Source organism: Culex quinquefasciatus, chromosome 2 (assembly GCF_015732765.1).
Source record: "Culex quinquefasciatus strain JHB chromosome 2, VPISU_Cqui_1.0_pri_paternal, whole genome shotgun sequence".
Classification (NCBI taxonomy): Eukaryota; Metazoa; Arthropoda; class Insecta; order Diptera; family Culicidae; genus Culex; species Culex quinquefasciatus.
In genome coordinates, this window is record NC_051862.1 from 99,851,762 (window position 1) to 99,875,494 (window position 23,733).

The 23,733-nt window shown below is 41.1% G+C and overlaps 2 protein-coding genes across 20 annotated transcripts in view; both read left to right on the plus strand.

Moving 5' to 3' along the window:
- Positions 1–12,071, plus strand: part of LOC6039967 (unconventional myosin-XVIIIa) — a 120,483-nt gene extending 108,412 nt beyond the window's left edge. For 12 of the 19 annotated variants that reach the window (XM_038253451.1, XM_038253454.1, XM_038253457.1 and 9 more), the window contains 8 exons: positions 1,913–2,275; positions 2,342–2,524; positions 2,587–2,682; positions 3,035–3,220; positions 3,286–4,439; positions 5,355–5,516; positions 6,081–9,504; positions 11,242–11,365. In XM_038253451.1, the coding sequence (XP_038109379.1) occupies positions 1,913–2,275; positions 2,342–2,524; positions 2,587–2,682; positions 3,035–3,220; positions 3,286–4,439; positions 5,355–5,516; positions 6,081–9,459 (5,523 nt within the window). In that variant the 3' untranslated portion in view covers positions 9,460–9,504; positions 11,242–11,365. Of the gene's footprint in view, positions 1–1,912; positions 2,276–2,341; positions 2,525–2,586; positions 2,683–3,034; positions 3,221–3,285; positions 4,440–5,354; positions 5,517–5,802; positions 5,879–6,080; positions 9,505–11,225 lie in introns of those variants that run through there. The other 7 variants (XM_038253461.1, XM_038253462.1, XR_005277214.1 and 4 more) reach the window with 7 other exon arrangements.
- A 6,223-nt stretch (positions 12,072–18,294) lies between these two features.
- LOC6039966 (ketimine reductase mu-crystallin) lies at positions 18,295–20,526 on the plus strand. The gene is made up of 5 exons (XM_001849405.2): positions 18,295–18,435; positions 18,501–18,672; positions 19,495–19,841; positions 19,903–20,164; positions 20,222–20,526. Exons 1-5 carry the CDS (start codon positions 18,433–18,435, stop codon positions 20,494–20,496), a joined length of 1,059 nt encoding a protein of 352 aa, XP_001849457.2. The 5' UTR covers positions 18,295–18,432; the 3' UTR covers positions 20,497–20,526.
- The last annotated feature ends 3,207 nt before the right edge of the window (positions 20,527–23,733 follow it).

Sequence of the window (23,733 nt, forward strand, 5' to 3'; positions counted from 1 at the left end):
TGAAGGTTTTTTTTTAATTGAGTATTGAATAGTTGCAGACGAAGCATGGCATAATTCCAAGTTTCCATTTTTCATATATTTTTCATGGGACGATTACACCAGTCAAGTCATCATTACACAAACAAAATGATATTGATTTTTTTTAATATGAAAAATAAAACAAAACTTACGTCACGTCCTCATTCGAATTGACGATTAACGATCATTACAAATGTTTTAAAAAGAGCTACCAACAAATAGGGGAAATATACCATTTCTCAGCCTATTTATATGATGGGCCTATCAGCACTTTGATCATGAATTACAGCTTTCATAGAGTTTTTTTGATCGTTCCAAACTAATAAATAGCTCAAATAAAAGTGAGCATGTAACTCTCCATTGTTGATGTATCTGAAAATGTTGATTTAATAGCGGAAGTGATGACAATTGGTCGAATGGCTTAGAGTGGGTATATTTCCCCTACTTGAAACAAAACCCGAAACCAAAAGAGCGTGTGTGACATCGTCTGAACTCTGACAACATTGGCTAGCAGCAGCCAAAATACGCTCTTAAAGTTTCAAAATTTGTATATTCTTTATTCTCTCTATGAGTGCCGATCGGCGCGGTGTGTCCCAGTTTCGATTCGGAAAATCGTTAAGACTTGCGCAAGCATTCCCTGTTTATGAGGAAGTAATCAAATTAGAGTAAAGCAATAAATTGCTGAATTTTTGGTGGGGCGAATTTTGAACAACACTAGATAATTCTTTTCAATATTTCAAAATAATTGATTATGAACAAATTGTAAAAAACTGAAAGGGATGAAAGAAAAGTAACACTCAACTTAAGCTTGAAATCAGTTCTGCTCGGACAAACTGTAGATTTGGTTGTCATAAATTATACATACATACAGTGCCTCCCATTATTGACAATGTGAGGTGATTTTTATAATTAAATAAAAAAGGGATTTGGGAAAAATCGGGGAATTAAAATTAAATTGAATTTTTGACAGAAAATTCACACTTGTGTAGGAACCATCTATAAATAACAATCCATTAAAAATGTAATGAACGAAATAGTCTGTTTTTTTCTTCAAAACAAAAATTTAGTAAATACCTTTGACTTTTCTTGAAAAAAAAATCAAATTTGTTTTAAAAGCATGATAAATAGCGTTTAATTATTTTTTCTGTAATAAATCAGGTGTTTTTCAATTGCGATTCACAATAAATCACTTGGGTATGTTATGTTGTTTTTTTGTCAACTGCCAATCAAATTATTACTTCCATTTGTATTGCGAAGCAACAAGTGGCTCTCTGCATACGATGCTCGTGATATTTTTGTTCGATTTCCACTTTATATGTTCTTTCATGTCAGCTTTCTCGAACATATTCATGCCAAATTTATATTTTTGACAACAACCTTTTTTTTCGTTTTGGCGACTTGTTTCGGTTACGTTGGCGCCACAGAAAAAAAACTGAATGAAAACCAACCACCAAGTGAAGACAGACAAAATTTGCTTAAGTGATAAAAAAATGCAGAACAAGTTCAATGGCAACTGCTCGGCGGCTGAGTGAACTTATTGTGCCAAAATGTGCATTTATGCGGCAAAGTGCCTGCCAATAGGGCACCGTGAAGGTTAGATGATGGCGCCGTGTGAAAGTTTATATTTCATAATCTGCATTTAAGGGGGTACCTATTTGTTTGAATGATACGGTTAGGTAGAATATTTTACAAACTGCTACTGAAGCGGTTGAAGGGTTGTTATCACGCAAAAAAAACACTTGTTTAGTTGATCGGAAAAAACACATTTGCACTGAATTACGCAACTGACCGGGGCAAACTGAATGCTAATTGCATCTCGCGCCAAGGCAATCCATAAATTAGCTTAATAGTAACGTGTGCTTGTCTCTACTTTTCTCTGTCTCTCTCTCGATAGTTATCCGAGATGACTGCCGAATTCGCGGAAGAACACTCGTCGTCCAACCTTATCAGCGAGCGACTGGAAGCCGAGACGACGGAAAGACTGAGACTGGAGAAGGAGGTGAAGGAGCATGAGACCAAGTACCGCAACCTGCAGGAATCGTCGGAAAAGCTCGAGATGGAGTTGCTCTGTGCCAAATCCGATTTGAACGGTGACCTGGACGATGACCTTGAGGGGGACGAAGCCGGTGCCAACGCGTACCGGCTCAAGTACGAACGGGTCGCCCGCGAGTTGGAGTTCACCAAGAAGCGTCTCCAGACCCAGCACGAGCACGATTTGGAGCAACTGATTGCGCTGAAGAAGCAGCTGGAGAAGAAGGTAATGCCAACTTTTAGCATAGCTTTTGTCTTTACCTAACGACAACGCGTTTGATATCGATTGCAGCTGGCCGACGCCTACGAAGAGGTGGAAGAACAGCGCCAAGTCGTAGGTCAGTGGAAGCGAAAGGCCCAAAAGATGACCAACGAGATGAACGACCTGCGGATGCTGCTGGAGGAGCAAAACAGTCGCAACAATCTGCTCGAAAAGCGCCAGCGGAAGTTTGACTCCGAGTGCCAAGCGTTGCAGGTGAGTTTGCTTCCTGTTTAGGAAATTGAGCGTTTTTCAACCTGTGCCACTCTTTCCAACAGGATTCCGCCCGACAGGAGAAACAAGCAAAAGAGCGACTCACACGCGAGAAAGACGTACTGATTGCCGAGAAGTTTACGATTGAGCAGACGCTATCGGTAAGTAAACATCAGTTTAGGGGTACCTACCTGTTTGTGTTTGGTGGAAGACGTGCGTGCGGACAGGAGCGTCACTGGGAATTGTGTTGATGAATTTAAAAGCTCACGTTTAACCCAAGCTACGCCTCTGCACACGCGGCGACACTAGTCTAGTAATAATGCGTTCCGTTATGCTTGAGGCGTACCAACAAATTCTTCCTAGACAGATAAGCGCATTCTACCGCGGGTTCGCTTATCTTTCCTACCTTCCTAGTTCCACTTTCCGAGCATTCATCAACGAAAATTTAAACATTTCCCTACATACCGTGTCACATGTGCTGCTAAACTAGTTCAACTTTGTTCAACATTTTAGGACGTGCGGCTCGAGCTTGAGCTGAAGGAGGAAAAGTACAGCGCCCTGCAACGCGAGCTGGAGGAAATGACCTTTGGCGGTGGCACCGAGGAGGAGATTGCCCAGTTGAAGCGCCAGAAGATGGAACTGGACCGACGCTGCAAGGAGCAGGAGGAAGAGCTGGATGAAATGGCCGGTCAAATTCAGGTTAGTTGGTTTGTTTTCTGGTTGATATTGCGGTTGCTTGAATGAAGTTGTTTTTATAATTGTAGTTGCTCGAGCAAGCGAAGTTACGCTTGGAGATGTCGTTGGAAACCATGCGTAAGGATGCGAGGAAGGAAGCCCAGCAGCGAGATGATGAACTGGAGGAAGTGCGAGGCAGTTCGTACAAAAAGATCAAATCGCTCGAGTGCCAGCTGGAGCAAGAGCACGAGGAACGAACGTTGCTACTGCGGGAAAAGCATGATCTAGAGCGACGTCTCAACAACCTCGAGGACCAGGACCGAGTTGAGAGGGCAGCGGAAGAGGCCGCCTCCCAGAAGCTGAAACGCGATCTCAGGAAGTACAAAGCGCTGCTCCGCGATGCACAAAGTCAGCTAGAACGAGCCAAGTCCGACTCGGCTGGCAAGGCGCTGATTCGTCAGCTCCGCAACCAGTTGGAAGACGCCGAATCTGCACGATCGGCTGCGGTGAAGGTACGCCAAGTGGCGGAAAGTGAACTGCAGGACGTGCAGCTGATGCTGGAAGAAGCTCAACGGGCAAGGTTTGACTCGGAGGAACGTGCCACTGCAGCTCAGCGCGATCGTGCTGAACTGCAGGCGCAGATTGACGAGAACGATGAAGAGATGGCCGAGCTGATGAAAAAGTACAGCGCCACCGTCAAACAGTTGAGCTCTGAACAAGCAATGATCACGGACTACGAACTGAAAATATCCGAACTCGAATCGGAGAAGAAATCACTTAAGGAGCAAATCTCCGACCTCACGTCACGGTTGGAGAGTGTGGAAAACATTGGCGATTCCTCAACCAGCATCCAGTTTAAGCGGCTGGAGCTTCGAACCAAAGAGTTGGAATCGCGGCTGGAGTTTGAGCAGGCAACGCGTGCCCGCATGGAAATTCAGCTGAATCGCCATAAAGATTCCCTTGAAAAGGCCCAGAGTGAGATTAGTCAAACGCGAACAAAGGAAATGCACGCCCAAGAGGCACTCAAGAAGGCCCAGAAGACGATTCGGGAGTTGCGCGAGGAGCTTCACCTGGTGGCGAACAAGGAGCAGGAAAGCCTCACCAAGCGCAAGGACCTCGAGAAGCGGCTGGAATGCGTGGAAGCGGAAGCTGCCTCGGCCCGGGCCGACCTCCGGCTGGCGCTGCAGAGAATTGCCGATCTGCAGCAGGCGATGGAGGAGGGCGATTCGTACCACTCGGATAGGTAAGTCCTTTACTTTCTGTATACGAAAATTTGTTGACGTGCCCAGCGGAGCTGATCGTTGCTTCTGAAATTTTTATTTACACAGGTCGGGAGCTGACATTTTCCACACCAAACAGAACAAGACATGGACGAACAAGAACGAATCACAAAATGATTGACTGTTAAATTCATATAAATAGTCACCTGACAACTCGCTTGAGATGATTACTTGGCTTGATTAATGTAAACAGAGCATTGTTTTTTTTTTTGCAAGCAGTGACATAACTACACTTTTCGACTCCCCGGAAAACGTCAAATCAGCACAAACTTGTTACCGGATCTTTTCCCGAAAAAATCCGACAGCAATGTTGCATTGTTTGACATTTGCAGTAGGAGTCGATAAAATCGTAGTAAAGCTAAGAACAAGATTGTCCGTTCGACGCAGTGGTGAAAGCAGAACGCTGTGCTAGTTCGATTTTTCCATCAACTGTCAGTCGGGGTTGCTTTGTCCAATGGTCGATGACTGGCAGGCTTGCCACAAATACAGATTTTTTTGGCACATACCAAACACTCAATCGAGTATAACTTTAAAGAATAATATTCTTACCAAAAACTGAACAAGCCAAAAGATGCTAACAATGTTTATCTTTTTGGCCAATTTAACAAAAACTGCTCAAATTTATTTTAACTGTAAAAAAAATCGTTTGTGACGTGAACTGTCACTTTAGCAAAAAAGATAGACTGCTTGTTTACTAATGCAGATTCGCCCTATTGAACTGTTACTACGGAAATAAAAACAAGACACCGTTCCAACCTCAGAATCGACACGACGAAACATCCCAATTTTTCACGACATTGGACATTTCAAAGCATTCCAGCCAAATTTTCGCTTTTGGGCATTTTCGACTAAAACGTAACCATTTTTCTTAATTCCAGTGAAAACAGCGACAGCTCGATCGACTCAGTCAGCGAGGTGAACTACCACAGTCCGACGAAGATTTCGTCGCTCAGGGCGAGGTCGGGCGAAACGAACGGCACCGGTACGAACGGAAGCAGCACAACGCTGTGCATCCGCGAGGAAAAAGAAAATACGCCAAGGTAAGTGTCGACTGTGAATCTCCTTTCTGAATACCACAATATTTGCACAATCAGATGGTATAATTTTTTTATCGATTTTAGAAACTCTTGATATTATAATTTGCTTGCAATCTCATCTCATACGATTTCACTCACCTCATGCATTGTCACTCGCATGCTTTTTAGGTAAAATTCACTCATAAGAAATAGTAGAATGGCTTATCATTTTAACTGCAGTAGTATTATTCGAATAATCGTATCATTCCAATTGATTGCATTTCTTTAACCGGACTAATCTCTCAAATAGCGGCGTCATTGACTAAAGCTCGATTCTAACAAGAATCATTCATATTTCCTGAAACAAGAACAATTTTCCATAAAAGGTAATTCAATCTTCATAAATCAAACTGCTGCAAAAATTCAAGTTTCTGCAAAACTCTGCTTTTTTCGTGCTCTGCCAACAAGTCACAGGTTTCTCGTGCAATATTTAGATGTGTAGTCCAGCAACTTTATGGCATATTTCTTTCTTTGTACCGTACCATTGTCCCAAACCCCGTCCCTTTCGAATCATGTCCTTTCCTTTAGGATAAGGTACAAGTATAAGCCGCGAGGTCTTCGCCGGAGACGTCTTCCGTTCACCATCGCCGAGGAGGACGAAGCGGAAGACGGTGTGAGGCCGTGTGAGGATCTGGGCAACGATGACGCTTCCCAGTTGGATAGTGTGATTGAGTCGATCAAGAGTGTGATCGGAGACGAAGTGGAGGAGGATGGGGCAGATGACGGGGAGACGAATAAGGCTCCTCCAGCGCCCAAATATACGGGAGCTATCAAGAAGACGGTGATTGGTAAAAGTCCAGTCTCGATAAAAGACGAACTGGAGCTGAGTGATGCGAACAACAATGTGATACCAAAAGGGCAGAATAAAACGCTGGAATCGACGATCATCGCGGAGATTGCCAAGGCGTCGACGGTTGTGGCGGATCACTTGAGCGATGATTCTCGGTTCGATTTGACTGCATTAAAATCGATCAAAGAGAAGATAAAAAGTCTGAACAACAGTCTTAAGGAGGAGGCAGCGCAGGAACGCTGCTGCAAGTATGAGTTCCCGCCACCACCGCCGATTGTGCTGTCGGCATCTCATTCAAAGTTAGAGTCCGCTAGAATTCCGGACAAAGCGACTAACGATAGTTTTAATAAGCTTGACCAGATCAGTGCCGAGCTTAACCTGGAAGGCATTCGATCCATGAAGGAAAAGATTAGGAATCTGAAGAAACGACTTCAGGATGAGTCCGGATCATCGGAGGAGCCAATCAACAAGGCTCAGATTGCCAGCGAAATTGTTGAGATGAAAAAGACTCTGACTTTGACAGCCGCATTTATTAACAAAAGCTCGGAGAAGCTATCACTCAGCCGGTCGTCTTCGCAGAAGGAGGAAAAGGCGCCCACTTTGGCTCCGCCAACAACGAATGGGCACTCCAAAGAGACGTCACCTGCCCTGTCGTCTGGCAGCCGATCTCCAGTACGAAACAACTCGACACCTATCGTGCCACGCTCGCTTGCTGTTGCTCAGGTATTGAATGGTGTTCCGCGCGGCGCCGCATTCGAGGAAAGCCGGTTGGTGTCTTCGTTAGAACAAGGTGATGTAGCGTTCGTCGTATCTAAGAGTGGCTCTGCTGAAAATAACCGAGATTCGCGCGAAAGCTTGCTTATTTGTGCTAACCCAGTCGAGATGACGCGTGTAGATGTAAACGAAGACGAATGCTCCTTGCTCGCAGGTTTGCCGCCGCCGCCACCACTACCGGAGGAGGAGGTGAAGACAGCGCCCAAAGAAGAAGACGCTGCAGCTGCTGTAAATAACTCGCCGCCGTCTAGTGCTTGCAGCAGTCAACCTGTGGATGTGTCTAATCTAATAGAACAATCGCCTTTGCAGTGCGAAGCCGGCTCTTTACCTACAACTTCTGGAAGTTGTGAGGAGACTGAATGTAAGGAAGAGAAGATGATCGTAGAAGGATCGGAACAGGATTTGCAGGATGAACCGGAGGTCGTCGCGAAAGAATTATCTGAATTTTTGGTTAGCTTACCGGAAGCTAACACTTCTAGCGAAGCACCTTTTGCTTTGAAAATTACTCTCAATTCAATCAATACCGCGAAAGCAGCTGAACTCGCAGAAGACCACACAAATAAATGTCTGGAAGAAAATGCAGATTCAACGAACACTGCCACTGCTACTGACTTGAAAAAAGAAGAAGAAGACTCCAATAAAAATCCTGAACTGAACAAGGATTCAGCGAACAGCAGCATGGTCGTACCAGAAGATGTGAAGTTGGACGATGAAATCAAAAGCATTGAAGTTGTGCCCCCGAATACTTGCTTCAACATTGAATGCCGAACATCGTCGCCAGTTTGCAAGTGTGAAAATATCGAGCAAACCATAGAATTGCTTGTAAAGTCAATGGAGGTTCATCGAGATGAAGGAAGTGTTGTTTCTGAGCTAACGACTGAAGAGGAGAAGTTGACGATTTCCCCAGGTGGTGTTAAAGTGACCAGTTACGAGGTTCTGCAAGAGAAAATAGACGTTCCAAATGTTACTTCTCAAGTTTTGATCGTTCAACAAGAAGCAACTGAAGAATCAATAATTCCTAAGGAAATGGTTTCAACTGGGGAATCTGACGAAATAGTTGTTCCAATCAATCAACCAGCTGATGTCGAACAGCAACTCCCTGTCACCTTAGTTGCTAGCAATACGGATGAACTGGTTGAAACTGTTCCTCCCATCGTCGCAAAACAAACTGAAGAAGTGCTGTCCATCGTAGAAGATTTAGAGAAACCTTTGCAGATTGAAAATTCCAATGAAATGATCAACACTGATGTACAATTGATTGAAAATCTGACCGAAATAAAGCCATCGGAAGAGGTAAAACAACAGCCAATGCCAGGGGAAGTTATCCCGCAAATAGATGAAAACAACAACCAAGATAAACCAGCTCAACAAGTGCCACGACCAACAGCCAACAAAGAGAACAAAGCAACTTTAAAGCCCAGCAAAAGCAAACCCAACTGCCATCATGGTTCCCTCAAACGGAACGTTAAGCCCGATAACAGCAAAATCGGCTTCGGTTCAAAATCCAACCCAAGCTCGCGCCGTTCGTCGTTGTCGTCGGAGCACGGAGCGAAACTAACAAACACAATCTTCACGGATCTGGCCAAGGGTGGCATCGGCCCGGCCGAAAAGAAGCAGGTAGTTGAAGTTGTTCCCCCACCAACCTTTTCGAATGTTGTCCCCACTGAAGAAGACGTGTCCAAGAATCAAGTAAGTGAGCGCGCTTTAGTAGAGTTTGACTGTACCAATGAAAGTTCTTCTTGTTGTTCCGTTGTTGCGCCGTCGGCTGCAGTGTCTACTGATGTAGTAGTAGTGGCACCATCGAAGGGAAGCCCGTCGCCAAGGCCTCTCTCGTACGCGGAAAGTTTAAAGAAGGCACGATCGCCGCCAAAGGTAGAACCGTGGGTGGCGATCAAGCAAGAGTACGATAAAAAGGCTGCGGCGGCCAAAGCCAGGAAACAGCAGCAGCAGCAACAGCCACGTGTGAGACACCCAAGTCTGGCTCGGAACGGAAGTTCCAGCTCGATTCCGAGGGATGGCAGCGTCACCATCCGGCAGAGCAAATCGGCGACGAAAGTTTACGCCAAGGACGCGAATCTCTCATTGTCGCTGCCCAGTGGAAAACCAAACGTGGAACCGACCACCACAGCTGCCAAGCCGGCAACACAGAATCGTAGCAAATCTGGTCAACGGAATGGAACGGCGCAGCAGCTTGTCGCAAAGGATACCAACAAGTCCAATCCAAACTTGGTGCAGGATAAGAAGCTGCGCGAAGCAAAGGGACAATCTCAACAAAGCCAGCAGCATCATCGCCAAAGTCGACAAACGACGGCAAGCAACAGCAGCAGCAACAAGAAAAAGTGAAGTGTCTAGCGATGCCGCTTCACTGTGCAACACTGGTTCAGCAAGGCAAGCCACAATAACCCCCCATTTTTTTACGATGATGCGCTTCGAGTTTTGTGAATACATAGAGTTAGAGATTTTTTTTATTGTTTTCCCAGCAAACAACCAACCACCCAAAAAGGGTCATCCTGAAATGACTCCTCCTCCCAGCCTATCCGTTCTTTTTTCGGAATTCTTATGTTGTGAACATTCACTCTCTGCAATTTCCTACAAAATTGAATGAAGCAAAATACTAGAATCTCAGTATGCTTTGATTTTTGATCGTTTTTAGACTGTCTGTCAAGTCAACAGAGACGATTAAATTCTAATGATTGGGTCGAGTCGCCAACGATAGAACATCATTTTTTTCCCATTTACCGTCATTAGTCATGGGTTATTTCAATCATTGATTCTAGAGTTTTTTTTTTTAAACATTTTTTGCTTTTTGGGTGTTTTTGGATAACTTATATATTCGGTGTCTTTTCGCATCTGACCTGTACAGTTGCGTCCCTGCTCCCGCTTGCTCAGATTGTTTATCATTCTTCTGATCGATTGCCATGCGACAGCACGGCCACCTGTCAAAACAATAACAAACTACACAAAGAAAACGAGGGGCTTGCTTCGGCGCTTTACGAGGAACGCGCTCCGTCAGAAGTGAAAAATAATTTGTAGAGTTATCTAAGCCCGCTCTCACGCACACTAGCACACCATTTGATTTGCTGTTCGGTACAAAATTTAACATCACTTTTTTTCGTGTACGTACACGCAATACATGCGCACGTAGATAACTCTATTGGGCCTTTAAAAAAACAAAAAGGCTTGATGATCGACAATCTAGTCTTGGCAATAAGGGAATCGAGACCATTTTTAGCAGTCTTATTCGTCGGTCGCCTAGTTCTATCAGTCGACCTGTTATCTGATGATAGTGGCTAAATTTCCCCAAACAAAGTATTAAATTATCTCCTCTCGAATCATTTTCCCCCCTAATGTGCCCAAATTCTTTCCCTCTGAAACGTTTACAACCAGCTCGCCAAAGGTGCACAGAAAGCATCACCCACAAACCCGTTCCCTGCCTCCGGGGTCCGTTCCCCGGGAATCGGCACCCATTTGGAAGCCGACGCGCATCCCACCCTATCCCTTTCCTGCCTCGACTGCCCACGCTGTGTCCCGCCGTAAAGAGGTCGCAGCCGCGATCGCTGCCGGGGAACATCGGCCGTTTTACTTTTGGTGGCAGCACCCCTAGGACAGGACGTGGACTGGCGCCGGATCTTTGGCCTTGATTTAAACCCCCGGAAAAGTGGGATATTTTATGTTGATGTTGTCTGTTGTTGCTCCCTATCTGTTCGATTTTACAGTGAATTGTCCGAAGATGTTGTTTTTTCCTGGTTGATAAAGAAGTGTCTCTAGAGTAGTCTGAGTTGAATCCGAAATGATAATCTCGTTATTTTGTTGTTTTTATTTCCTTTCTAATTGCACGAAATGCATGTAGCCTTTTTTGTTAAGCTTTCAGAGTACCGGCGTGTTCCGAGTGCATCCTGTAGACCAGCTTCCTGAACCTAAATGTGACTGATCCACCACAAAGAGATCCAGCCACGTGTCCCAAGTCCCAAGCGCAGTGTGTTTTGTGTTGATTTTCATTGTATTGTGCGCACAAACCTACACTACAAAAACCGCGTGAAAGTTCAGCGAGATTTGTTCCCATACTAACCCGAATCGATCTTGTTTTTTAATGGATACGTAAAATTTAGTTTTTTCCTATTCTAGAATCACACTGACGACGTCGTCCTCGGGCTCGGTAACATCGTCCCGGTCGCCCACGAAGGAACGCAGCGAAAGCCGGGCCAGCAGTCGGATCACCAACGGAGACGACAGCAACGGAGAGTCTTCGTATGCTTAAGTCGACCTTTGCCCGATTCCACATTTTAAACTGTTCTTTCTCAGTCCGTACACGCACGCGTCCCTTTTAAAACATGAAAAAAATAATCACATTAATAACCCCCCTCCGTTGGCCTATAATCCAACATCATAAACACACAACCAAGAGAACAAAAGTAACAGTTATCGGAAAAATCAACTATTTCTTACTTATCATCATCATAGCTTTAATGTATTGAAGGTTAACTTCCCTTTTCTGTGTACGCGTAAAACAAAAAAAACCATCAATTTCTAGTGAATTTTTAACTCAATTAGTTTAGAGTGAATCTGTTTTAAAAGAATGTTTTAACATCCCATCCCGCGAAAGAGATAGATCGTCTCTGTTTCGTTTTCCGCGATTTCGAGAGCAGGCAATTCGAAACAATTGTCATCCACGATTCATCAATCAACCTTAAAAGTAAAAGCATAATCATCTTCAATCGTCATTATCAATGTTAAATTATTTGCCTTTTAGTTTGTAATGTCAGAAATGTTTATATTTTTTGGTTATTTGTTGTAGACAAAGTTGTCTCGTTTTAATTTAACTTACTCTCTCTCTTTCTTCAATAAACAGTCCGGTTTGATACCGCGTTTATGTGTAATGTTTTTTGCCCACCCCCCGCACACATCAAATCACCACGAATCAAACCCACATCCAAAAAAAAGTTCATTTAGTTGCATAGGACCGAAATTTTCAATTTGACCTTTAAGTTGATACTTAAGAGATATCGCTTTTTTTATTCGCTGACCTGAAAGAAAACGAGTTGAGATTTTTTTCAAACTCTTTGTTTTTCTTTCTGTTTTTACAACCTTTGATTTGTCTTAAACAACGCCCCGCCCTGTTAATGAGTTTGCTACCATGCAGATTAAAAAAAAGCAATGTATATTACTATCCATATAGTCTTATTTATATGTGAAACAAATTATTTGTAATTAAAACATTTATTTATCGAATTACCTGTTATAATAAAATTCTTTAAAAAAAAGCGTGTTGTATCAATCGCAAATATCACAGTTCTCTACTTTTCATTATTTTGAAACTCTCTCAATATCAGTTTGCCATTAGAATCGTAATTTTGTACGTTTTTCTATGCTTCATATTATCCCACTAAGAGTTTTGGCTCGAGTTTCGACTCGATTCAGGCGAGCCAAAATGACAGTGGGATCAAGAGGTTGGAAACTCTTAGATCTATAATTATTTTGTTAACCAGTATATCAAAAAATATGTTAGTATACTTATTATTTCCTTCCAATTGCCAGTATACTTACCAATATACTGAGAGTATCTTAATATACTAACAGTTTATTGCTGTTCGGTAAGTATACTAACAAGTATACTGGAATATCGTTAGTATACTCAGTATTCTTAAGTAATATTAGAGTTTCCAGCCCCTTGAGTGGGATAGATTAGTGTGCACTATGGACGGTTTCCATATAAGCAGGTGGCCAAAAATGAAATTCATTGTTTTTCTTGATTAATGCATAATTTTCAACATCTGGATGGCTTAGGAGCAGCCTGACTAACCAATTTTGTTTAGTTATCAGAGGTTTTTTTTCTGAAAGTGCATTTTAATAACACTTATTTTTCAATCTTATTATTTTTTAGAATCTTCAAGCACAGGCCGTTCATCAATGACAAATGAATTCGATGTGGTGAAGATTATCACTAAGAACAACATGGAATCATCAGGTGAGTAGGTTTGGCTGTTGCATACGGATCATTTCCGTTTTTTCACTAACTGCAACTGTGGTGGTATGAAAATACCAAATTTAGATATTTCTTGTGCAAATACCAGCGACCAAAATGTGCTCTTGGTTGCCCAGTAATAGATGGTAAAATACCATGAAATCATACCAAAACCATGTTTGTAGAAGACCACAGGAATACCAAAATCTTATTTTCCAAGGGCGCGGGAATACCTAAAAATTAAACCATGGCAATACCAAGTTTTGGTATTCAAGCAATGCTCAAAAATCCAGAAGACCTCAACTTGGTATTGAAATGGTTTTATTTTGAGGTATTATTTTACCCTTGGAATAACATGGTTTGGTATTGTTGTGCCCTTCCACATACAAGACTTTGGTATGATTTCATGGTATTTTACCATCTATTACTGGGCAACCAAGGACACATTTTGGTCCAAAAATAATACCAAAATTTGGTATTCCCGTGTTATTTACCCCTGCTCGGGTCTGGAAGCAATCCGAGTACGACAGCTCCAGGACCTGCGGCTTTCGTAAATACGGTCTTTCCTGAACTGGTGCAATTTGTTCTTCCGGATGTTTAGGTAATACTAGTCAAACATGTCCCTCAACGAGAAATGGACTGCGGACCCTATGGACATCCCACACTGTCCCGTCATCACTTCCGGCACATAATGCTACTGATGGTCGTAAACCGCCGGCACCGCGCGCATCATGCCGCTTCTTGTCGTTTTTCTCTTCCGTTGGATCCTTCTCCTCACCGTTAAAATTAACTTTAGCGTACTTGTTTAAAAAGCGGATGAAAATCTGCTTCAACTTCAATCTCGTCTACCAACCCCGGGCCACCAACACCGAATACAACCGGTGCAAATCCTTATCCCGACCTCCGATCTTCGGCAACCGCATAAACGGCGTCTTACAAAAACAAACAAAATCAAACACAAACGCCACCAAACACCCAAACTTCCTTCTTACCCATTTCGGTCGTGAAACAGCTGCAGGTCCTGCAGGAAGCTGACCTTATTCTTTTTCAAACCAACTTTCCCCTAATCCTCCAACCTTGTTCCGCGTTCGGTTTTGATTGTCGTCGTGGACCATGCATATGCACCACTCATTAACCACCGAAATCACCTACACCTAATCGATTGTTTACATTTTGGACTTAGGCGAACACGGTTACACGAGAACGACAAAATGAAAGAAATTATACAGTCGAATTGAAAGTTACAACTTTTAAATCAGTTAGCAATGAGATTATCAAAAACTGTAGCAGTAAAAGTTTTCATTTTCAAAACAAGAAAAAAACTTTCAATGTAGCAAATTTTGACCACTTTTTATTTCAAGAGTAGTTGGCAGTAGGGTAGGGTAGTCATCAATGAGACACTTTTGGTTTTTAAACTTCAACGATTTTTGAATTTTTTTCATTAAAATATTTTAAAGAACTTTTTGTTGCATTTTCTTTCTTTTAGTTTGCTCTAACATTGACTAAAATATGAGATCGATCTGACGTCTACAGTCAGAGTTATTCAACTGTCTCATTGTAGACGCACTTGGCAGGAACAATGAGACAGCTGGGGAACAATGAGACACTCTACAAAAATCAATACTTTTCTAGTAAAACATCATGCTTTTATATTGTTCCACTGCAGGTGACTTGCTTTGAATATTTTCAAGTAATTTTGTCAACATGAAACTTCAATTTACAAAAGTTATACTAAAAAGTATTTAAATTTTGTAAAATCCATATATTTTATCAATTAACTTTATATTTTTGGTTAAATGAAGTTCAAACTCAATAAATATGCCAAAAATCACTTCCAATTCATTTTTTGAAAGATTTCCACAGATTTTGTAAAGTTTAATGAAGAAAATTCAAAGTGTCTCATTGTTACCCATGGGTACCATGAGAGTGGGGAACAAAGAGACAGCCCTGGATTCTGGCTATATTCTAAATTTTGGTCAAACCCAATAAAAGGACATTGTAGCCCAACTCATACCCTGTAAAATGACGAAAGAAATTTGGAGAAATATTAGTTTTTGTGTTAATGGCAGCCTATGAGCGAAAATGTATTTTTTAGTCATAATTCACTTTTACACCCCAGATCCAAACATGTATGAATAACTTTACAAGGGAGCATCCATAACCAAAGCCACAATTATGGCAGACGTGTATCTAGTAGACACACCTTTCCCCCAAATATGAGCCTGATGGATTGAAACTACGTCTTGTGAGAGCCATTTTATCATTGTTCCCCGTGTCTCATTGATGACTACTCTGCCGCTCTAATCGAGTCCGTCCCATATGAAAAAACAGCAAGCCGAGAAAAATGCATCTCAAATTTGTCCCGCCCATAAGGCTACGTGTAAAAATTTCACGAAAAAGTGGATTTTCTCCGGTTTTCTAGAACAAAGTTCTAAATTCTATTGGTTTTTCTGATAGTTTACATGATTTCGAACCAAACTGCATCATTACCTCAATATTGACGAAGTTACATATGGGACGGACTAGCTTCGAGCGGCAGTACTCTACCCTATAGTAATATTTTTTTGTATGTATGCAAGTGTGAACCGCCCTAGTCCTCCATACAACTTTTGGAGAAAAACCATTCGGCTATGTATATTTTTTTTGTAATTCTAAGTGCTCGTGTTTCTAGGGACCCCAAAGTTATGCTTTCCCTTAACTGCTCATAAATTCCAGAGCAACATTTGAAAGGGGCGGTACGACATTGCTCTTACGGCCTTTCATTACACGCGTTTAAATGGGACGAAAGGCCGTAAGAGCAATGTCGTACCGCCCCTTTCAAATGTTGCTCAAGAATTAATGTCCAGCTTTTAAGAGCGAGTTTTTCACCAATGTGTAACAGGTCGTATCGAGGTGCTCCGATTTGGATGAAACTTTCAGCGTTTGTTTGTTTATACATGAGATGAACTCATGCCAAATATGAGCCCTCTACGACAAAGGGAAGTGGGGTAAAACGGGCATTGAAGTTTGAGGTCCAAAAAACCTAAAAAATCTTAAAATTGCTCGCATTTCCGAAAAACTTCATCAATTCCAATTCTCTTTGATGCATTCGAAAGATCTTTTGAAGCACTTCAAAATGTGCCATAGACATCCAGGATTGGTTCGACTTTTTCTCTTAGCTTTTGCAAATTACTGTCAAAAATGGATTTTTTTAAAACCTTAATATCTTTTGCAACAGCCCAACACCCATACTCCCATAGGTCAAAAGATAGGTAATAACATGGACTATAAGCCTACGGTGTTAACTTTTTGGCCAATCGCAGTTTTTCTCATAGTTTTTCGATTTTTCTAGAACAAACATTTTACAACGTTAGTTTTTGCCCTGTAGGCCGCCATAGCGGCACTTTTTGGTCTCAATTTTGTCATATTCGGAATCCTCGGACAATTTCACGTAAGTTAGAAGTATTGGAGTTGTAAATTTGATTGGAAAAATTGCCATTTAGAATGAATTAAAATATTTTTAAACAATTTGTTGGATTAGGGGTAAAACAGGTTTTCTCCTACTTGATACAGCATTTGACGTATTGATCATAGGGTAAATAAGATCTATTTCTTTTTTCAAAAATGTTTTATTTAATTATTTTTTAAATCAAATTTACAACTCCAATACTACTAACTTACGTGAAATTGTCTGAGGATTCCGAATATGACAAAATTGAGACCAAAAAGTGCCGCTATGGAGACCTACAGGGCAAAAACTAACGTTGTAAAATGTTTGTTCCAGAAAAATCGAAAAACTATGAGAAAAACTGCGATTGGCCAAAAAGTTAACACCGTAGGCTTATAGTCCATGTTATTACCTATCTTTTGACCTATGGGAGTATGGGTGTTGGAGGCTGTTGCAAAAGATATTAAGGTTTTAAAAAATCAATTTTGACAGTAATTTGCAAAGCTAAGAGAAAAAGTCGAACCAATCCTGGATGTCTATGGCACATTTTGAAGTGCTTCAAAAGACCTTTCGAATGCATCACAGAGAGTTGGAATTGATGAAGTTTTACGGAAATGCGAGCAATTTTAAGATTTTAGGTTTTGGACCTTAAACTTCAAAGCCCGTTTTACCCCACTTCCCTTTGTCGTAGAGGGCTCATATTTGGCATGAGTTCATCTCATGTATAGACAAACAAACGCGGAAAGTTTCATCCAAATCGGAGCACCTCGATACGACCTCTAGAACAAACCGAGCAATATTTACAAATACTGCCTCTTAATGCAAATCTGGTGTTTTTTTTTTTTTGAAAAGGTCCAATAAACCAAATTTTTAGTTTTTGCTTTTTGGGTGTTTTTAATACCTCTGACTCAAGGCGGTTTCAATACACCCAAAACGCAAATTCCAAGAAAAACGCTGTTCAGTGATCTTCACCAAATCATGGCAATTTAAAAGGAAATAAGATATATTTATTAGCCGTTTGATTTTTCGCTTCCACAACCAAAACTAGACAATATATTAGTGAAATTCAGGTTTCGGAAGATGTGTTGAAACAACTTCTACCACATCCAGCAAATCTTGATTTTGCATGAAGTGGATAATAGCCGTTTTATTTGAATGCATTGAAGTTTAAGTTGAGTCTGCGCAGTAATTTTTGTATTTCTGTAGATCAGTGTTAAACCGACAATTCATGTTTCCTTCTCTGAACGTCCTGTATGCGTTCCAATGTGGTCAACTGTGGCGGACACAAAAGATTAAAATCGCAATATCATCGTGTATTTTCTCACTGATTCATATGAGCACGCGAATACGCACAGCTTTTGTCACCTGTTCAATTGAATAATCAGCCAATATGAACTACGGGAAGAAGTCATTAGCACTCGCATGCGAAACATGAACAGCCCGCCACGGCATGATTTATGAGGAAGGGCAATTGATTTTTTTTACTACTTATTATCAAATTCACAGTCTTCCTTATCGCGCTGTTTCATGGGCGTTTGTTAACCAAGCCAAGAACCGTTCTTACGTTGAATGACCTGTGTCGAACTCTAATAAAGTCGGGTCAAATTGGTGGAATGAATAATAAACCGCCAAACCGCATCAGTCGTTGGCAATTTTGGCAAGATTATTATTATTATTATTATTGGCCTTGTTTACTTTTCTAAGAAATTTTAATTAAAAAAGAAAACCAAATAAAATCATGGCGCATAGGACGTTTTTGCGCAGAGCGGCTGCAAAACACGCGTGCCACTTCACCACTATAAAAGATAGATGCGAGTGCACAAGACGTTCGCAGTAGTTGTATCTGTGCCTTCACGGAAACCAGTTTAAGTTTTGCTTTTAAGCTCGTGATAGAACCAAAGTTGGAGTTGCAAACATTTGCTTCGAAATGGTATGTTGGTTTGGGAATGATTTAGGACAAATTGCAACATTAAGGCACATGAATTACACCCACAGGCATCCCATAGATTCGTACATCTAGTTGAAAGTGAGCTGATTAAGTTGACCAATTGGAAGGAGATTAATCATGTTCTCGAGCAAGCGTTCGTGTCGGTATCCAACAAAGATAAGTCAAGTGGGCAACCGTACAGCTCGCAGCCGGCTCGAAGCTTTGTGCATGTTGGCGATGGTAAGTATCTAAAGTTAACCGTTTCGGTTGATATTAGTGCTAGTTGGTAGTTTATTTTTGTCCTTACTGCATTTCGTTTGAGTTTAATGCGGGCATGTGCAATACCATTCTGTAACATTCTTATTTATGCCATAACCGCACCTATTTTACGGGTTAATTCCTATTTAAACTTCAAAGTCAAAGCGCCAGGCTCTGTTGCAACCAATCAAGCTCATATTTGGGATTCGGGCTCAATATACCTAGGGGATCATGCCCTGAAATGCACCCATTTTGTTACATCCATATAAAAGTTAATGAGTGTATGAATGTTCAAAGATTTTTGAGCGAGTTGTGGCGCTATAACCACGGCAAATAGTGTCCAAGGCATTCGTGGAAATACAATGTCCCATCCCAGAGGGTCCCGGAGTACCAAACCTTCTTAGCATGGTGCTCCCAAACGAATACAACCAAATTTCGGAGCGTATGGTGGTGTGTCCCCACGCTTCTTCCTCCCCTGTCGATTCAGAATTGTGTTGTTGTTCGAACACTTAGTGCTCAAACACAACCCAATTACGAGTCATCTCTGCGATACGGCTTTACGCAGTAGGCCTGGCCGCTTTAACGCTTGTGATGTTTCAATGCATTCTAATGCAATGGCGCACTACAAATGTTAATAAATGACAAGAAGAGTGCTAGGCGTCATCTAACCTAAGGCACTCTCCAGGATCCCTTCGAAAGATTGGCTGCGCTAGGGTCTGATTAGATTAGATTAGATTAGATTAGATTAGTATGAATGTTCAAAGATTTCTAAGGTTTTTAAGTAATCCCATTATTATTTTCCAGCTGGAGCTTTGCTTTGCATGCCTGCATTTTTGGGCAACATCAGTGTAAAGTCTGATAGTTCGCAATCCAACCCGGCCGGTCCTGCAGCCCGTACTTCATCGCTGGCCTGCAAGCTTATTACCAGCTTCAAGGACAACCCTTCGCGTAATCCACCCCTACCGGACATTATTGGTAACATTTTCCTGTTTGATGAAACAACCGGCCAGCTCCAGGCCACGTTGGAGGCCAACTATCTCACCGGGCTACGCACTGCTGCCGCATCGATAGTGGCCACTGAGCAGGTGTTTCTGCCCAGGATTGCGGACAAATCCAAGCTGGTGCTGGGCATTATCGGAACGGGGGTTCAGGTTTGACAGTTAAGATAATCTTTGTTGAAATCAGATGTTACTTTTTTCACACGATTTTTAGGGAGAATTTCACGCCATGGGTTTCATGAAGACGCACAAGTTTGTGCAAGTAAAGCTCTGGAATCGTACGAAAGCTCGTAGCGAACAGTTGAAGACTAAACTTACCCAACTAGCTCCAAACAGTTGCAACCCGGATGTGAACATCTCCGTGCATGATTCACCTGAAGAATGTTGTACCAATTGTGACATTATTGTTACGGCGACAAGTTCGAGCGTACCGATAGTTTTCAAAAGATTCTTGAAGCAAAATGTGCATATAAACGGTAAGAGTAATCAAACTTTCTTCAATTGAAATGTTAACCTTCAACACCAACTTTCAGCCATCGGATCGGGACTTCAGCATCACACGGAGCTTGCCCAGGATATTTATGACGAATGCAGCGTGTTCATCGATTACTGGAATGGGGCCAAGGTGGAGCTGGCAAAGCTAAAGTCAACCATCGTTGGTGAGGTAGGTGAAGTGGTGCTAAAGCAGAAGGTGGTTCCCAGTAGTGGTATTACCGTGTTCCAATCGCTTGGAATGGCCGTTGAAGATGCTGCGATTGGAAAGTTGTTTTACAGCAAATATATGGAACAGTTGAATAAAGGACATTAATGAAAAGGATGTGGAATGCAGGATTTTAAATATCAGATCAGTTATTTTTCTTAAATATCACTGTCTTAATTCTTGATTAGAGGTGGGTAAAATCGCGCCGATCGTTTGAACGGCTCTTTCTCTCTTTTTAAAAATTTGGATGCCTTTTATTTGTAAATTTGAAGAAATGTGTAGTTATTGTTGTTTTTTTTAGAAGGCCGAGACAAATATTTTTCAATGTTGTTATCCCTAGGCTCTGGTCTAGATCGAGGGGGGAGGTTAAAAAAAATGTAATTACATTGTAATTGTAATTAGGCCGTTGCAAATATTTTTTGAAGTTTATGTCCCTCGACTCTGACCAAAGACGAGGGGGGAGCGAAACAATAAATAATAGTATAGAAATTTAAATTACGAGCCATGGTTTCAACATTTGAATGAAAAAAGTGTTTTAAAATGCATTATACACCTGTTCAGTTGTTTTGCCATCATGAGTTTCCAAAATATCAAAGTAGGGTATTTGTCCCTATTTTGGACCTACTAAGCCGAATGCACTTTTAATTAGATGTATTCTCAAAGGCTATAGGCAGCCTTGCTCTTACATAATCACATTTTTGACGAAAATACTTTATATTTCTGTATAAGCCCGCGAAACAATAACATTTGTTGTCCCTATTTTGGGGATATTGCTTCAAGTATACGACCTTCTTTGTGCATATTTTCGGCCTACCTTCTGATTGGTTGAAATCTCGAAGCACGTGGCGAACTTTTTTGACGTACGGTTCAGCCTCAGCTCGTACAGTACAGCCGCACAAATTCGATTGACAATCATGCTCAATCATTTTGATGTTTTAAGCCACAAATCAACATTAGAACGATTGATTTCACTTGCATTACGTGCATAGATAGCTTGGACATGATTTATATCATTCTTTACGAGTTTTAAACATTTGTTGCGTAGCCAAACAACTGGCCCGTAATATGCAAGAAAGACTGTAACTTGTGAAAAGCGTACACACACTGCCACAATTTGTACAAGAGAGTTATCTAAGCCCGAGCTCACGCACACTAGCAACCCATTTTTTTTGCTGGCGGGTACAAAATTTAACCTCAATCTTTTTCGTGTACGTACACGCAATACATGCGCACGTAGATAACTCTAGTGTCAAATAGACTGAATATAGAGCCATTCTCTCCGAAATGGACGAAGTAACTTTAATCAGTTATTTTATTGATTTGGTGGCAGTTAAGCGATTGTTTTTGCAACGGGATTGTGCAACCCACGAACAAAACATATTGCCAGTGATTGGAGATTCGGGGGACGGCTCTCATTCGTGTGCTGAGCGATGAAAGTCGTGACACTGAGTGCCAACAAGCGGTAAGCAAAAGTCTGGAGTTTTTTTTTGAAAAGGTCCAATAAACCAAATTTTCAGTTTTTGCTTTCTGGGTGTTTTTTGATACCCTTAACTCAAGGCGGTTTGAAAAACACCTAAAAAGCAAAAACTGGAAATTTGGTTTATTGGACCTTTTCAAAAAAAAACTCGAGAAGTGTTGAAAATTTTCGACCTAATGGGCAACTAGCGATTTGCCAAGAAAAAAAATATGAGTGCTATTTTTATTACTTAATTTCTAATTTAGGAGGATAAAGTAAATTATTCTTGTCCACCAAAATCAAGATAATGACTGCACGTATCATTATCAAGTAGCAGATTCCTGCCAGATTCGGTGAAATGACAAAAGATTAAACATCATTCCATCTTCAAACGGTTCTTTCAAAAGACCGGAGTTTAAAAAAGAATCGCGGTTCTTTTTTGTGAACCATGGTTCATTTGCTTTTTTTTTTAGTGAACTGACCCTTTGAGCGGCTCGCTCTTTTTTTGCGCACCCCTATTTTTAATTAATTTACCTTGATCATAGAAAAACAATCATGTTTGGAAGCTTATAACTTTTTGGAAAAAAAAATCCTTTAAAAATTGAATCTTCAGGAAAGTTTTTTTTCCAGTTTTGATGAAGATCTTAGTCCCGAAAATTGATAAGAATTAGATAGTTATTGCTCCATCCACAGGTAAAAAACTGAAACAGTTGCTTTTCTCCATACATTTTGGTATGTGGCTTATTTGGTAGAAATAAAAGGATTTCATCAAATATTAATGCTTTCTATTATAATTTTTGTTTATTGAAGGTTAATATGGTAAAATTGCTTTTAAATAGTTCACGGTACATAGAAAAAAAGTTGAATTTTGAATGAAGGAATATTACCTCTTTTTTTGAGTAATATTAATAAAAATGTGTAAAAATGTAAACCTGATGAATATTTATCAAAATTGAGGAAAATTCATCATTTTCTGGGGTAAATAATTTATTTTGACACAAAATTTGTCACCGTTTCCTGATGAATACACTCAACCCCCGGTGGTTGGTCACTTTTTCGTTTGACACTTTTTTAGTTTGTACCCCGTTGGTTGGTCAAAGTCAAACTAAAAAGTGACGAACTGTCACTTTTTACACGGCGCTCACGCACACTTTCAAAACAAACGTTTAGTAGTGTGTGTGAACTCCGTGTAAAAGGGGTGTCAAACTAAAACGTGACCCCGTTCGTTTGACAACAGTTGGTGTCAAACCATCGGGGTTTGAGTGTATTACCATCATTTTTTTCTGTGTAAGTCACTTTGGTGCTACAACACAAAAACAATGTTTTTTTAGGAAAGTATTGATTTTCGTTAAGTGTGTATCATTGTTCCTGCAAAGTGCGTTTATAATGAGACAGTTTACACGACGGATCAATCTCATACTTTGGTCAATGCGTCAATGCTACAAAAAGGGGTTATCCTCAAACCCCGAAACTTTCATCAACATTATTGAAGATTGTAGCAAAACATACAAGAGAATCAAGGTTTAGCTGCTCATAAAAATGTAGAATCACAGAGAATTCGGCTAATATTCTAATCAAGTATTTCGGGAAAATGCCTCACAGAATCTTCGTCTAGCCACTTGGCCATAAAAATGGGATATTAACCGATTGATATTCGGTATCGGCAGCCAAAACTAAATGCTATTTTAGAGAAATTCTAATTTCAGAAGATCCATTGAAACATCCTCTATCAACTCATTCCCTTGTGGACCACCAATCAGTGAGGTACTCCTCGATATTAGCTTCAGAAAAGTGCTAAAAAGTGCAAAAAATGCCTCACGGCAAGAAAAAGAGGCGGTCCTCACCAGCAGGATCGGCTGATTTGAAGAAGCTAAAGAATGCTTAAGCGC

What these genes read in the sequence shown, in the direction of transcription:
- LOC6039966 (XM_001849405.2), top strand. An exon ending in CTTTGTGCATGTTGGCGATG is followed by an intron (nt 18,673 to 19,494) that starts GTAAGTATCTAA and finishes ATTATTTTCCAG; the next exon opens with CTGGAGCTTTGCTTTGCATG. An exon ending in GCAAAATGTGCATATAAACG is followed by an intron (nt 20,165 to 20,221) that starts GTAAGAGTAATC and finishes ACCAACTTTCAG; the next exon opens with CCATCGGATCGGGACTTCAG.